Genomic DNA, 17,160 nt, shown 5'->3' with positions numbered 1-17,160 from the left:
AAAAGAATGCTCCTACTCTATCCAGACCTAGACTTATCTGATCTAATATACCACTGGAGTGTAGATCTGCTGCACCCCCTCTCTGCCTTGGATTTCCTAGGCTTACTTAAAACGAATACAAACGCTTACTGTCAGCGCAGACCTGACAGAATGCCAGTTGCATCTTTTTATGTCAAGCTTATCTTAAACCAGAACAGTTGTTCAAAATGGAAAAGCTGGATTCCCCAATTTGTCAAAAATGCCACACCTTGTTTCATGCTTTTTGGGATTGTCCCCAGACTCAGGAATTTTGGCATTCAGTCCATTGATTACAGAATCTCATCACAGTCTGCTTCCTCTGGCTATGACATCCTTTTTTGGGGGGCTGTAATCTTTCCTTTCTCCCGTTTTCCTCGTTTCTTGTTTTGTGATATGTGATACTGTCGTGCTTCTCTTTTTCCCCTGATTATTTATTAGTCCATTGTAAACTGCTTAGATTTCTTTTTGAAATTTTGCGGTATATCAACTAAAATGAACTTGAACTTATCAACAAGAGTCTCTCCACCAGGTAGTTCCCAGGGTCTTGGAAATAGGCTCTTGTCAACTCCATCTTCAAGAAGCCCTCCTCAGACCCTGCTCTGGCATCTAATTACCATCCAATCTCCAACCCATCTTTTATCTATAAACTGACAGAAAGGATATGCCAGGGCATAGCCCCAAAAAAATCCTTACAGCATTATTAAATGATTTTCACTCAGCATTGGATAATGGTAAAATTGCCCTACTTGTTTCATTAGATCTATCAGCTGCATTGGATTTGATCATTCTCTTACTTTAATGATTAACTGAATTTACTATCGCTAGTCCTGTACTTCATCGGTTTTCCTCCTTCTTGAATGGCAGAACATTTACCATCTCCTCCTTTTCTCTTGCTCCTCCATTCACCAGTTAAACTGTGGGGTGCCCCAGGGTTCCATGCTGGCATCCCTTCTCCAACATATTCCTGAGTCTATTAACAACACTTATCCAAGATAAGCACACACAGAGCTGAAAAAATGTCTTGAACATGGGAGAGCTTTGTTTTCATGTCAATACAGCAGAGTGTAAAAAAACAAAAGTGAGGGACTGAAGAGACTGCTGCAGATGGGGGGGGGGGGGGAATGTACATGCTCAATTTATACTAGTTCTAAGCTCTGGGACAACTGTTCTATTGCAGCAGCACTGGATGACATTAGGGCTGCGGGGGGGGGGGGGGGGGGGGGGGTGAAAATTTGGGCTCAAGCCCAGCAAGCTTCTTCTAAGCCTGCTTCCGTGATATTGCATTAATGCTATCATAGTAACATAGTAAATGACGACAAATAAAGACCTGTACGGTCCATCCAGTCTGCCCAACAAGATAAACTCATTTTGCATGGTATGTGATACTTTAAATGTATACCAGAGTTTGATTTGTCCTTGCCTTTCTCAGGGCACAGACCGTAGAAGTCTGCCCAGTATTATTCTTGTACTAAATTCTGAAGCTAACATCGAAGCCCCTTAAAATTTACACTCCAGCCCATCCCTATCTATTCAGTCACGATAAGGGTGTAGACCATTAACAACATGATGATGATGACGGCAGATAAAGAACGGTCCATCCCGTCTGCCCAACAAGATAAACTCATTGTATGAGCTACTTTATATATACACTTGACCTTGATTTGTCCTTGCCATTGCATTAATGCTATCATCTGGGTCCCCAATTCGCAGCACACAGGAGCAGTAGAGGACAGAGCAGCACGGCTGTGACTCAAGAGACAGAAAGGTGCAGGGGCGGTTCAGTCCTGCCCCGGGCGCAGCTGTCTCTCAGCAGCCCTGGATGACATTGTCCACCTGTATGTCTGATTCAGTCCTGTTTGTTGACATAAGAAATGACTTCTGAGATACAATGCTGAATAGTGAGCATTTGGCAACCTGAAAAGCATCAATATTTTACTCTCATGTCAACTTTAAATGGCTTGATGCTATTATTTTATTTAATTTTTGATTTTATTTCTATCCTATCTTCCATGGCTGGTCAACCACTACAAAGCAGATTATATTGAGATTAACTTCAAAGTCATTTTTACAGTGTGTAAATCTAACCAATAAATATTTGTTAGGGTATCAATATGATGTGGAAACAGGAGTGACAAAGACACTTCTCCTACCATTTGCTAATTCACATTGTATAACACTTTCTTGTACAAAAAGTATTCCAGATCAGAGTCAAATCCATTTTTGAAGAGAACGTCCTGATACTTTATAATGTTGCATACAAATGAAACAAATGTAGCAGTATCTGTGAACAATGTTTCTGCTGGTGGTTTAAAAAGTATCACAAGCTTTAACGGCAGTAGTGTTCGAGATGATATTGGGGTAGATGCATGAAGCAGCATATACAACCCAATGCATCAGGCCTCCAAGAAAATACTACAGTTACTTGCAATTGAATGACTATGATTAAAACCTAATTATCAAAGAATGGAGGGACAGGGTATGATACATACCTGTAGCAGTTGTTCTCCGAGGACAGCAGGCTGATTGTTCTCACGACTGGGTTGACGTCCGCGGCAGCCCCCACCAACCGGAAAAAGCTTCGCGGGACGGTCGGCACGCAGGGCACGCCCACCGCGCATGCGCGGCCGTCTTCCCGCCCGTGCGCGACCGCTCCCGCCAGTTGAATGACAAGCAATAAAGTATGAAACACAACTCCAAAGGGGAGGAGGGAGGGAAGGTGAGAACAATCAGCCTGCTGTCCTCGGAGAACAACTGCTACAGGTATGTATCATACCCTTTCTCCGAGGACAAGCAGGCTGCTTGTTCTCACGACTGGGGTATCCCTAGCTCTCAGGCTCACTCAAAACAATAACCCAGGTCAATTGAACCTCGCAACGGCGAGGGTACAACAGAAATTGACCTACGAAGAACAACTAACTGAGAGTGCAGCCTGACCAGAATAAATTCGGGTCCTGGAGGGTGGAGTTGGATTTACACCCCAAACAGATTCTGCAGCACCGACTGCCCGAACCGACTGTCGCGTCGGGTATCCTGCTGGAGGCAGTAATGAGATGTGAATGTGTGGACAGATGACCACGTCGCAGCCTTGCAGATCTCTTCAATAGTGGCTGACTTCAAGTGGGCCACCGACGCTGCCATGGCTCTGACACTATGAGCCGTGACATGACCCTCAAGAGTCAGCCCAGCCTGGGCGTAAGTGAAGGAAATGCAATCTGCTAGCCAATTAGAGATGGTGCGTTTCCCGACAGCGACCCCTAGCCTGTTAGGGTCGAAAGAAATAAACAATTGGGCGGACTGTCTGTGGGGCTGTGTCCGCTCCAAGTAGAAGGCCAATGCTCTCTTGCAGTCCAATGTGTGCAACTGACGTTCAGCAGGGCGGGTATGCGGCCTGGGGAAGAATGTTGGCAAGACAATTGACTGGTTAAGATGGAACTCCGACACCACCTTCGGCAGGAACTTTGGGTGAGTGCGGAGCACTACTCTGTTGTGATGAAATTTGGTATATGGAGCATGAGCTACTAGGGCTTGAAGCTCACTGACCCTACGAGCGGAAGTAACTGCCACCAGGAAAATGACCTTCCAGGTCAAGTACTTCAGATGGCAGGTATTCAGTGGCTCAAAAGGAGGTTTCATCAGCTGGGTGAGGACGACGTTGAGATCCCATGACACAGTAGGAGGCTTGATAGGGGGCTTTGACAAAAGCAAGCCTCTCATGAATCGAACGACTAAAGGCTCTCCAGAGATGGCTTTACCTTCCACACGATAATGGTAAGCACTAATCGCACTAAGGTGATTCCTTACTGAGTTGGTCTTGAGGCCAGACTCTGATAAGTGCAGAAGGTATTCAAGCAGGTTCTGTGCAGGGCAAGAACGAGGTTCTAGGGCCATGCTCTCACACCACACGACAAACCTCCTCCACTTGAAAAAGTAACTCTTTTTAGTGGAATCCTTCCTAGAGGCAAGCAAGACCCGGGAGACACCCTCAGACAGACCCAACGCAGTGAAGTCTACGCCCTCAACATCCAGGCCGTGAGAGCCAGAGACTGAAGGTTGGGGTGCAGCAACGCTCCGTCGTTCTGCGAAATGAGAGTCGGAAAACACTCCAATCTCCACGGTTCTTCGGAGGACAACTCCAGAAGAAGAGGGAACCAGATCTGACGGGGCCAAAAGGGCGCTATCAGAATCATGGTGCCGCGGTCTTGCTTGAGCTTCAGTAAGGTCTTCCCCACCAAAGGTATGGGAGGATAAGCATACAGGAGGCCGGTCCCCCAATGGAGGAGAAAGGCATCCGACGCTAGCCTGCCGTGTGCCTGAAGTCTGGAACAGAACAGAGGCAGCTTGTGGTTGGTCTGAGAGGCGAAAAGGTCCACCGAGGGGGTGCCCCACGCTCGGAAGATCTTGCGTACCACTCTGGCATGGAGCGACCACTCGTGCGGTTGCATGACTCTGCTCAGTCTGTCGGCCAGACTGTTGTTTACGCCTGCCAGGTATGTGGCTTGGAGGAGCATGCCGAACCGACACGCCCAACGCCACATCCCGACGGCCTCCTGGCACAGGGGGCGAGATCCGGTGCCCCCCTGCTTGTTGACGTAATACATTGCAACCTGATTGTCTGTCCGAATTTGGATAATTTGACAGGACAGCCGATCTCTGAAAGCCTTCAGTGCGTTCCAGATCGCTCGGAGCTCCAGGAGGTTGATCTGCAGATCCTTTTCCTGGAGGGACCACAGACCCTGAGTGTGGAGCCCATCGACATGGGCTCCCCACCCCAGGCGAGATGCATCCGTCGTCAGCACTTTCGTGGGCTGCGGAACTTGGAATGGACGTCCCAGGGTCAAATTGGTCCGGATGGTCCACCAGAGCAGTGAAGTGCGACAACTGGTGGAGAGGCGGATGACATCTTCTAGATTCCCGGTGGCTTGGAACCACTGGGAAGCTAGGGTCCATTGAGCAGATCTCATGTGAAGACGAGCCATGGGAGTCACATGAACTGTGGAGGCCATATGACCCAGAAGTCTCAACATCTGCCGAGCTGTGATCTGCTGAGACGCTCTGGTCTGCGAAGCCAGGGCCAAGAGATTGGTGGCCCTCGCTTCGGGAAGGTAGGCCTGAGCCGTCTGGGAATTCAGCAGCGCTCCTATGAATTCCAGAGACTGAGTTGGCTGGAGATGGGACTTTGGGTAATTTATCACAAACCCCAGCAGCTCCAGAAGTTGAATAGTGCACTGCATGGACCGGAGGGCTCCTGCCTCCGAGGTGTTCTTGACCAGCCAATCGTCGAGATATGGGAACACGTGCACTCCCAGCTTGCGTAGGTAGGCCGCTACCACCACGAGGCACTTTGTAAACACTCGTGGGGCAGAGGCGAGCCCAAAGGGCAGCACACAATACTGAAAGTGCCGTGCGCCCAGGCGGAATCTGAGATACTGTCTGTGAGCTGGCAGTATCGGGATGTGAGTGTATGCGTCCTTTAAATCCAGGGAACATAGCCAATCGTTTTTCTGAATCATTGGCAGAAGGGTGCCCAAGGAAAGCATCCTGAACTTTTCTTTGACCAGGAATTTGTTCAGGCCTCTCAGGTCTAGGATGGGACGCATCCCCCCTGTTTTCTTTTCCACAAGGAAGTACCTGGAATAGAATCCCTGCCCTTCCTGCCCGGGTGGTACGGGCTCGACCGCATTGGCGCTGAGAAGGGCGGAGAGTTCCTCTGCAAGTACCTGCTTGTGATGGGAGCTGAAAGACTGAGCTCCTGGAGGACAATTTGGAGGCAGGGAGGCCAAATTCAGGGCGTATCCGCACCGCACTATTTGGAGAACCCACTGGTCGGAGGTTATGAGAGGCCACCTTTGGTGAAAAAAATTTAACCTCCCTCCGACCGGCAGATCGTCCGGTACGGACACTTGTAGGGCGGCTATGTTCCCGTGGATCCAGTCAAAAGCCCGTCCCCGGCTTTTGCTGTGGAGGCGCAGGGGGCTGCTTAGGCGCACGCTGTTGACGAGAACGAGCGCGCTGGGGCTGTCCCTGTGCCTGACGAGGCCTTCGGGCCGGCTGGTTGTACCTACGCTTTGCAAAAGAATAGGGTGCAGCCTGCCGTGCCCGGGAAAAACGCCCACCCGTGGGGGCGGGTGCTGAAGGCGCCCGGTGGGAGAGCTTGTCGAGAGCGGTTTCCCGCTGATGCAGTTGGTCCACCATCTGCTCGACCTTCTCACCGAAAATGTTATCCCCCCGGCAAGGGACGTCGGCCAGTCTCTGCTGGGTGCGGTTGTCCAGGTCAGAGGCACGCAGCCATGAGAGCCTGCGCATCACTATACCTTGGGCCGCAGCACGAGATGCCACGTCACAGGTGTCAAAAATCCCCCTGGACAGGAACTTTCTGCACGCCTTCAGCTGCCTGACCACCTCCTGATAAGGCCTGGACTGCTCCGGCGGGAGCTTATCGACCAGGTCCGCCAGCTGTTGCACATTGGTCCGCATGTGGATGCTCATATAGAGCAGGTACGATTGGATGCGGGTCACGAGCATGGAGGACTGGTAGGCCTTCCTCCCAAATGAGTCCAGAGTGCGAGACTCCCGCCCCGGGGGCGCCGAGGCGGTATCCCTCGAACTCCGTGCCCTCTTGAGAGCAGAATCCACGACCGCTGAGTCATGGGGCAACTGGGGCCGCATGAGCTCTGGGTCAGAGTGGATCCTGTACTGGGACTCTGCTTTCTTGGGAATGGTGGGATTAGTTAATGGTCGCACCCAGTTCCGGAGCAGCGTCTCCTTCAGGACATTGTGCAGCGGTACCGTGGAGGACTCTCTAGGTGGTGATGGATAGTCGAGGACCTCGAGCATCTCGGCCCTCGGCTCTTCCACAGAGACCACGGGAAAGGGAATGCTTATAGACATATCCCGCACAAAGGAGGCAAAGGAGAGACTCTCAGGAGGTGAGAGCTTCCTCTCCGGTGACGGCGTGGGGTCCGAGGGAAGGCCCGTAGACTCCTCTGAGGAGAAATATCTCGGGTCCTCCTCTTCCCCCCACGAGTCCTCATCCTCGGTATCGGACATTAGCTCATGTAGCTGAGTCCGGTACCGGGCCCGGCTCGACGTCGAGGCCCGAGGCCTCGGTGTCGTCGAGCGGTGGACTCCCGCGCCGGCGGGGACGGAGCTCCCTCCATCGACGTCGACGGGGACTCCACCTGCGTGGCTGTCGAGACCGGCACCGCAAGCGGCGGCGGTGTCGACTGCCCCGGCGCCGGGCTAGAGCTCGCCGGCGCCACAGTCATCGGCGCCGAGGGCGCAAGCACCCCCGGCGCCGGCACAGCCTGGCGCATCAGCCCTTCCAGGAGCCCCGGAAGGATGGCTCTGAGGCACTCGTCCAGGCCCGCTGCCGAGAAAGGCGGTGGGGCCGGCAAGGGTGTCGGTGCCAGAAGCTGCTGGGGGCCAGGAGACGGCACCGAGGTGCCGGAACCCCGACGCGTCGGTACCTCCACCACCGACGGAGATCTCTCCTCTCTGTGATGACGCTTCGGCGTCGACACCTCCTCAGGCACCGAGGGCTCCCGGTGACGGCGCTTCTTGTCCTTCTTCCGGTGCACGTCACCGGTGCCGGAGGGCATGGAGGAGGAGGAGGTCGATCCCCCTCGGTCTCGAGGTACCGGGTCCGACAGGGTTCGGTCCCGTGGCTCACGAGTTGAGGGAGTGACCGGGGCCGACTGCCCACGCGGTCTCTCTACCCCACTCTCGCCGGCGGACCGGCGGGCCGACGGGACCTGTTCTCCTGGGGTCGCTGCCATCGGTGCCGATGTCTCGGGCATCGATACCGGTACCGAAGAACCGGCCTTCGATACCGATGCCGTCGAGGTCGACGTCGAGGGGCCGGCGCAAGTTCCAAAAAGACGGTCCCGCAGAACTTGCCTCGCAACCTGAGTCCGTTTCCGGAGACCGAGACACAAAGCACACGACTTGAGATTGTGCTCCGGCCCGAGGCACTGGAGGCACCAAGCGTGGGTGTCGGTCTGCGAGATCGGCCGGCCGCAGCGACCACACTTTTTAAATCCACTCGGGACCTTCGAGGACATCGACGGAAAAATCGCGTCGGCGAAGTCAAAGTCGGCAATGGTGGCTAAAATCACACCACGAAAATTGAAACCGACCGAGCGGCCACTAGGCCGCAACGAGGCGTCCCCGCTAGAAAGCGAGGGAAAAAGGAGGAGCGCGTGCTCCACACGCGCAAAATTCTTTTTTTTTTTTTTTTTTTTTTGGATAACAAACGAAACTGAAAGAAGAAGAGGCCAAAAGGGCCAAGAGCGACGACCCGCGTAAACGCGGTCGAAAATTCCGGCGGCTGAAACGAGAGAGTTGCAAAAACACGACTCTCTCAGTCGCGGGAAAAAAGTAACTGGCGGGAGCGGTCGCGCACGGGCGGGAAGACGGCCGCGCATGCGCGGTGGGCGTGCCCTGCGTGCCGACCGTCCCGCGAAGCTTTTTCCGGTTGGTGGGGGCTGCCGCGGACGTCAACCCAGTCGTGAGAACAAGCAGCCTGCTTGTCCTCGGAGAACAGATGTTTTGGACTGTGGCTTTGCTACATTTGGTAGCTGCGAACACGTAATGGAATGTATAAGAAGCTACCAGTTCCCCTTAACACGCCCTCACAGAGCCATATTAAATCCTGAAGTACAGAGCAGAAAAGGCATGGCAGAGCTGGAACAGTGTGGTTCAGGCAGCCAGATAAAACCTCTGGGCACAAGCAAAGCAGAGGAATCCAGAGAAGAAAAGATCAGTCACCACAGATGTGCAAGCAGCAGAAGCTTAATACAGGTAGGCCAAGTTGTACCTTTGAACCCTGTGAAATCCTAATCCTACAGGCCACGCCTGGTTTTGATTAGCCATAATGACAAAGACTAGTGCACACTGAAACTGTGGGGGCCTTGCAGGAAAAGACTTTTATTATTAAATTTATCATGTCTGTGAAGGGAACAGAATTTAACATTCTTTTCAATATAACGTCTTGTTTTACTTTCACCCCTCTAAGTGGCTTTGTCAGTTAAGGCTAAGTACCCACACTCTCACTTATGCCGCTACAGTGTATTAACAGAAAACTTTATCCTAGATGCTGAATTCAGTGTTTATCTTTTTAAGTATTATAGAGGAAAATGAGTAGGTCTGAAATAGCCTGCCAACGGAGGTAGTGGAGGCGAGTATTTTACAAAGACCTAGAGATGATAGGATTCAAATTCCACTGACATGCCTTCTCACCATGGGCAAGACACTCCAACCTCCAATGCCTCAAGTGCAATCCTTAGGGCCTCATTTACTAACCTGTAATGCAATATAATAGAGGCCCCATAGTCTCTGTATGAGCCTATTTAGTAACTATGCACTTAAATTAACATGCCGTAATTTGTTAATGAAAATTAGGAAAACAGATTTTAAGTTCCAGAGACAGAGAAATACCCAATGTACCAGAATGTAACTCACCATGCGTAATCAAAAGAGGAGTGGTGTAAATCTAAACCGATACAGTTGGCAGTGAGAGGAACAGTTGAAAGTTCAAGTAAAAAGCATGGGGGATGGGGAGCCAATGTGAGCTCGAATATGGGAATTTATATGCTCATCTACCCAAAATGGAGAGATCTCAAAGGACTAATTTGCAAGAACTAAGTTTAAGCACAAAGTCATCAGGAAGCATTACTGCCTTCTCATAAATGAGTCCTCCAACGAACATGAACAAAATCACAAATGCAGTCCTTTTATTCAACACCTACTTTGACTGCCATAATTTGACTGCTGGGTTTATGGATCATATTGTTGACAGAACCATAAGCGCCTCGTCCAATCTCCCCAAGATCCTTCAGATCTTCAGCAGTAAAATCCCAGTGCTGCTCCGGTGAGAGCTTTAACTTTCCTGAAGATTCAATGCTGTGTGTACGCAACCTCTCTCTGTTTAAAAAATAAAATAAGTATATGTTATATTCCCAATCCTATTTTTCATCAGTTTCTGTAGAAGTAAAACACTTAAAGGATATCAAATAATCTTCTGGGAGAGAAGAGTTGGGGGTGTTGGCTTTTCAGAAGGAAGGAAAAGGTAAATAAAAAATGAACAACATTCTGTAAGAACTATGGTTAACAATGTGCCTGCTTCCCTTTTGTAATCACTTTCTACCAGGACTTTGCCTTAAACCATGTTATTGGATGGTTTGGAATTACAAGTCCTTCAGCACCCTGTTAATGGTATGTATTGCAATATTTCAGATTTATTATTGAAGAATGTATTGCTGGCTCAGATTTGCCACCATATTAATAAATACATATAGTATATAATCATCTATTTTGTGTTGCAGTTTGTTTCTATTCAGCTCATGCTTGATTTTATTCGGTATTTTAATTTCTAAGCTGCTGATTGTTATTCTGTCAGTGCAGACTGTACCTCAGATTTAAGCAATGTTACTGATTAATGGATAATTTAAAAAAGTTATCTCCAAGTGGTTTACATGCAGAAATAGCCCTTTATGAAAATGCCCAGATCATACTTGTGTAAACCTATGTGACTACATCACTGTGTACAAAAGTATTCAGGCCCTGAGCAAAGGAATTCCTCAGGGTTGGTTGGTTTAGAATTTATGCACATCCTATATAATAAAACGCACCTCCAACATTCTGAAGCTGACTGCATGGCTGAGGCATTCCTGCTCTCTGTATCCATCTCCTGAATTGACATCACGTACTTCCGGGTTCGTCACAAGCAGAAGTGACCAACCACACGAGGTTTCTCGGCTTCAGAATGTTGGAGGTGCATTCTATTAAATAGGATTGGTCAGTTCCTTGAAGCACAGCCAGAGCTCAGCGTCCTGCACAGTAACAGACACTAGAGAGAGAGAGAGGGGGGGCATGACACCAGAGAGGGGGGGAGGTATCTCTGTCACACACACACACACTCTCTCTCACAGTCAATGTCTTTCTCTCTCTCACTCTCACACACTGTCTCTCACACACTCTATGTCTCACACTGTATCACATTCACTCTCTATGTGTCACACAGTCACTCACACACTCTCTTGACACTCAGTCTCACAGAGAGTCTGTGTCTCACACACACTGTATCTGTGTGAAACACACTCTCTCTCTCACACTGTCTCACATACGCACTTGCACACACTCCTCACACACACACTCTCTCTCTCTCACAGACACACTCGCACCCAGACTCACTCTCTCTCTCTCACACACACTCGCACATTCACTCTCTCTCTCACAGTCACTCTCACATACACTCTCCGAGGAAAACCTTGCTAGCGCCCGTTTCATTTGTGTCAGAAACAGGCCTTTTTTACTAGTATTTTATAATTTGTGAAAATTATACAGCAGGTGCAAATGAATGAGGTACTAACATAGGCACATAGTTTCTCTGAAAAATGGTTTACTTATGTACATACCAGCCACACAAGTTAGGCAGCCTGTTATATAACTTACTCTCTAAGCAAATGACACGTTTTAAATAATTACAGAAACCAAAATAGAAGGCTAAAGATATGACACCACAAGTAAACCATAATTCAAAAAGTAGAGTGATGTGTATTATTTTGAAATATTTTAAAATGTAACACCGTTTCATTAAAAAAAAAAAGGAACAAGGAACATCCAATACTAGAACCAAAAATAACTATAAAAAAAATGAATAGTCTCAGAAAAATAATCTGTCTCTGGGCAGTCTAAGTGCCATGTAATGGCAAAGAAAACTTCAAACCCAATGAACACTAAAGGCATTTTCATCTCAGTTGACCAACACTAGAAAATTGATCATCTATGAACATCTTCAAAAAGATTCTCCAGTTAAAGCCTGATCAGACCACCAATGCACTTAGTCCCATCAAGCAAATGTAACCACAATCTCAACATGGTCCACGGTTCACCAACAACAGGCTTCTTCAGGAGAATCTTTATTAGAATTTCTCTTGTTCATCCAATTATAAAACATAAACATACATTATATCGCTACAAATTTTAGCTAAACCAATTGCTTCACAAAAGTGTAAACAATCACATTTTAAAACAAAAGTCCCTTCTCTTTTCTGATGTAACCAATTTAGTTACCTGTATCAGATGCTCTCCATAAACAGTAAGATACAAGTCCTCACAGTTGGCAGATGATATCTGACAGTCTGCTTGTAGAAACTACCCCAACTTATTACTCCAAAAGCTTTTGAGAAACAACCCTACACGTGCACACGTTTCCACGCTGATATTGCACAGGTTCTCTTCAGTCTCTAATAACGCTTAGGGTAAAAATCACCTTCTAGGGTAGATGGGTGGATATGCGAGGACTTCTATCCTGCTAACTACAGAGAACACCTGTTACAGATAAGTAAATGGCCTTTTCTGGGGGTAAATTGGACAGCAATGTGCCTTGACATGACTCAATGGTCAAACTGTTTAGTTGGCTATTAGAGTGGAGGAGTAGCCTAATGGTTAGTGTAGTGAGCTGAGATCTTGGGGAATTGGTTTTGATTCCCACTGCAGCTCCACATGACCCTGGTCAAGTTATTTAACTCTCCATTGTCCCAGGTATTTAAAAAAACAACAACCCTAAAACAAAACACCCCTTTAGGTGTGACCATTGAGTCATGTCAAGGCACATTGGTAGCCCAATTAAGGTAGCCCAGTCCCGGGTCTGTTGGGGGTCTAAAGAAGCAAAATGCTAGGTGGATTTTCTAAGGGCTCTAGTCTGCTCCAAGTAAGGCTGAAGCTTGTTTGCTATCCAAAATGTGTGAGGCATGTTCACCTTTGTGGACAAGTAACTGTGGCAAACATATTGGCAGAACTGGTTGATTAAGGTAGGAATTTATCATTCCTTAGGAAGCAATTCTGGATGGATATAAAGAACCACTCTATTGTTAAAAAAAAACAACAACATTAAATAGGATGAATAAGTCACTACATCCTGAAGCTCACTAATTCTGCACGTGAAAGTCACTACAGCCTGGAGCTCATTAATTTTGTGCGTGGAAATTACCACCACCAAAAATAAGCCTTTCCAGATCAGGTACTTCAGATCTAAAGTGTCTAGTGGCTCTATGGGAGCTTTGGAGTAGAGGCGTAGCCTAATGGTTAGTGCAGTGACCTGAGAACCTAGTTCAATTCCCACTGCAGCATGACTGGGCAAGTCACAATAACCCTCCATTGCCCCAGGTACAAAATAGGTACCTATATATAATACGTAAACTGCTTTGATTGTATGTACAGAAAAGGCAGTATATTGAATACCATCCCCTTTCCTTTCATTAGCTGAGTGCACAGACACCCCAAAACAAAATAGAAGCAAGCCCTGCATAACATGAACTAAATGCTGTAAGAGCAGTGGTTCTCAACCTAGTCCTCAGAAAACACCTAGCCTGTCAGGATTTCAGAATACCCATAATTAATGTGCAAGAGAAACTTTTGTATACTATCTTCATTTTGTGTAAACCTCTCATAAGCATATTCATTGTGGATATCCTGAACACCTGACTGCTAGGTATATTCCAAGGTCTGGGTTGAGAATCCCTACTGTAGAGAGAAGAGTTTAATGCAACTGGTGCTTACCATCACCATGTGGAAAGTAAAGAAAACCCTAATAGAGTTGTTTTTAAACCAGACTCCTTGGAACATAGAAGGTACACGAGCAGTTCATGCGTGAGATTAGATAAAAGGTCTAGTGTCTTTCCGTCACACCAGATAGAAAACGTCTTCTATTTGAAATGATCAAATCTTTTAGTGGAGTTTGTCCTGGATATCAGGCAGATTCAGAGTAATCATGGTTGACCTCTTAACATCCCAAGCTGTGGAGGAGGAGGACTCAATACTGGGATAAAACAGCATTCCCTAAGCTTTGAGAACTAATCCAGTTTCATCGGACTTCTTGAAAGTTCTATCAGAAGCAGCTTAGCCGTTAGGGACTATGAGAATCATGGACCCCTGATCCTGTTTTAGAAGCGCCTTTGCTGTTAGAACTGGAAGATATGCATAGACATTCCCCACCCCCAGATCTACAAGGAAGGCATCTGAGGTTAGTTTGCTGCGTGCCCCTATCCTGGAACAAAACTTAAATCCTGATCTATGGAGAAATGAAGAGATATATCATGGGTGTGCCCCCATCACAAAAGATCATTTGATCCACTACTGAGGCCACTCATGTGCCTGGAATCCCTGGTTGTGCTGTCCTCCTGGACACTGTCTGTTCCTGCCAGATAGTGGAAATGAGAGTTATTCCATGAAAGACTGAAAGATGGCTCAGTTCCACATTCTAACAATTTACTAGAACAAGAGGCAGGATCCTTTTCCTCCCTGCTTGTTAAATAGAAATAAAACAAAACAATAGTCTAATGTTTGGCAGTTAAAATTTAATGCAAAAAAGCGCAGAGTGATGCACATGGGATGTAGAAATCCAAAAGACCTGTATTTATTTAGAAGGATTTGTTTACTCTCAAGGCAGTGTACTATCTGCTAGGAGGTGAAAGACAGATAAGCACAGATAAAGAGAGACCTTGGGGTGATAGTGTTAGAGGATCTTAAGTCAACAAAACAATGTAACAAGTTAATGGCTACAGCCAGTAGAATACTAGGATGTATAGAGAGATGCATATCCAGTACAAGAAAGGAGGTGTTAATGTCCCTATATAAATCGTTGATGACTACTATGTTTAATTTTGGAGGCCATATCTTGCCAAGGATGTCAAAAGACTTAAGGCTGTTCACAGGAAGGTGAAAAAAATGATAAGAACATAAGAATAGCCATACTGGGTCAAACCAATGGTCCATCTAGCCGAGTATCCTGCTTCCAACAGTGGCCAACACAAGCACCTGGCAGAAACCCAATTAGTAGTAACATTCCATTCTACCGAAGCAAGCAGTGGGTTCCCCTATGTCCGTCTCAATAAAGACTATGGACTTTCCTCCAAGAACCTGTCCAAACATTTTTTAAACCTAGATACACTTAACTGCTGATACCACATCCTCCAGCAGAGAGTTCCAGAGCTTAACTATTCTTTGAGTGAAACATATTTTCTCCTATTCGTTTTAAAAGTATTTCCATGTAATTTCATTGAGTGTCCCTGCTCTTTGTACTTTGAGAGAGTGAAAAATCAATTCACTTTTACCCGTTCTAAATATCCCCCCCCCCCCCAGCCGTCTCTTTTCCAAGCTGAAGAGCCCTAACCTCTTTAAGCTTTTCACAGTGGCGTAGGAAGGGGGGCGGTGGGGCGGTCGCGCCCAGGGTGCACGCCGCTGGGGGGGTGTCGGCTCCGCTGGTTCCCTGCTCACTCTGCCCCGGAACAGGTTACTTCCTGTTCCGAGGCTGAGAGAGCAGGGAACCAGCGGAGCCGACGCAGCTCCCAACAACATGCACTCGGAGTGGTTCGGCGCTCCCGCCCATCCCTCGCCGCTTTCCCATGTAAGTACACGCTCCGGGGGGGGAGGGGGGGTGCGCAGCAGCGACCCGCCCCAGGTGTCAACTGCCCTCGCTAAGGCACTGGCTTTTCATCATATGGAAGGAGTTCCGTCCCTTTTATCATTTTGGCCGCTCTTCTTTTAACCTTTTCTAATTCTGCTTTTTTTTTTTTTAAGATACAATGACCAGAATTGAATGCAGTACTCAAGGTGAGGTTGCATCATGGAGCAATACACAGGCGACATATTTTTAATCTTATTTTGCATCCCTTTCCTAATAATGCCTAGCATCCTGTTTGCTTTTTTGGCTTGTGCCAAATGTATGACAAGACACTTGAAGACCTGAATATATATATACCCTGGAGGGATAGGATACGAGGTAATATGCAAATTAATCTTTTTCAGAGACAGGGAAGTAGTAAAACTAGACGTCATGAGTTAAGGTTGCAGGGTAGTAGTCTTAGAAGCACATCAGGAAATATTTTTTCACAGAAAGGTTGTGGATGCCTGGAATGCCTTCCTGTGGAAAGTGAAAGACAAAAACTGTGATGGAATTCAATGCATGGGATAAACACAGAGGCTCCTTATATTGAAAAAAGGATGGAATCCAATTAAAACACAACTTAAAATGACTTCATAGCTGACGTGTTCTTTGACGGCAGCTCTAGAAAATTGTCAAGTAAGGCCATTGCCAGGAAGACTTCTACACTGGGTCTTGTAAATGACAAAGTTGGACCAGGATCAAAGCTGGAGTGGGCTTTGATGGCAATTGTAGTAGTTGGGAAGCAGAACTGGTGCAAGACAGACTTCTACGGTCTATGCCCCAAAATTGGAAAAGGTAGGAATCAAGTACAACCATCTCATATTACACATTCAAAGCATATGCTATGATTGCAGGTACTGTGTATCTCTATTGGGGGGAAGGGAGTAGGATCCTAAAGTTGGTATTAGCGGATAAATGATGCTAGTCAGCGATGGGGGAGGAGAAAACAAACAGTCTTGGGACTGAAAACAGAGATATTGTGGTATTATATTTTGAGACTGCATCATAAACCTGCACAAATGAGGTCAGCAAGGCCAGTTGCCAACTGACCTGTTTATGATGCCATTGTTTAAACATGAAGGAGTGGAACCTGCGCAGAGTGCCAGATACAACTCTGCACACCTTGTTGAGCAGACTGGATGGACCGTACAAGTCTTTATCTGCCAGCATTTACTATGTTAAAACAAAAACGGAAAATAAGACAATACTTTTTGTATTGGACTAACCTAATACATTTTTTCATTAACTTTCAAAGCCACAGCCATCTTCTTCAGGTCACGACAGTATGAGAAAGGGATAACAATATCAGAATATACGCGTCACTAAAGAGGGATGTTATCAATGTGGACTAACACTGACAAGTTATTTTACTGCTAACTCCAGTTATTAGTAACTAAGGGCTCCTTTTACAAAGCGGCGCTACCGATCAGTGGTGCGCTGAACGCAAAGAAGCCAATTCAATTCCCATGGGCTTCTTCACATTCAGTGCAAGCTAATTGGTAGCACCACTTTGTAAAAGCAGCCCCAAGTCTCACTGCATAAAATGGGATGTGACAAAAAAAGCACAAGCCAGCGGTACAATAAAAAGTAACAGTAGCCCACTCTAATAATTATGCCCTTAACCTTCCATTGCCTCAGGTATGTAGAAGTATTTTTATTGACTATAAGAACAGTGTATGGGTAGAGGATGCTATTAC

General features: G+C 47.2%; 1 protein-coding gene across 2 annotated transcripts in view; it reads right to left on the bottom strand.

The window, feature by feature from the left end:
- Positions 1–17,160, bottom strand: part of MAP2K4 (mitogen-activated protein kinase kinase 4) — a 158,083-nt gene that overhangs the window by 93,083 nt on the left and 47,840 nt on the right. For both annotated transcript variants that reach the window (XM_030207980.1, XM_030207981.1), the window contains one exon: positions 9,765–9,939. In XM_030207980.1, the coding sequence (XP_030063840.1) occupies positions 9,765–9,939 (175 nt within the window). The remainder of the gene's footprint in view (positions 1–9,764; positions 9,940–17,160) is intronic.

This window comes from Microcaecilia unicolor, chromosome 6 (assembly GCF_901765095.1).
Source record: "Microcaecilia unicolor chromosome 6, aMicUni1.1, whole genome shotgun sequence".
NCBI classification, from domain to species: domain Eukaryota; kingdom Metazoa; phylum Chordata; class Amphibia; order Gymnophiona; family Siphonopidae; genus Microcaecilia; species Microcaecilia unicolor.
Note: the sequence above shows the minus strand (reverse complement) of the source record. Positions and strands in the feature narration are given on the sequence as shown.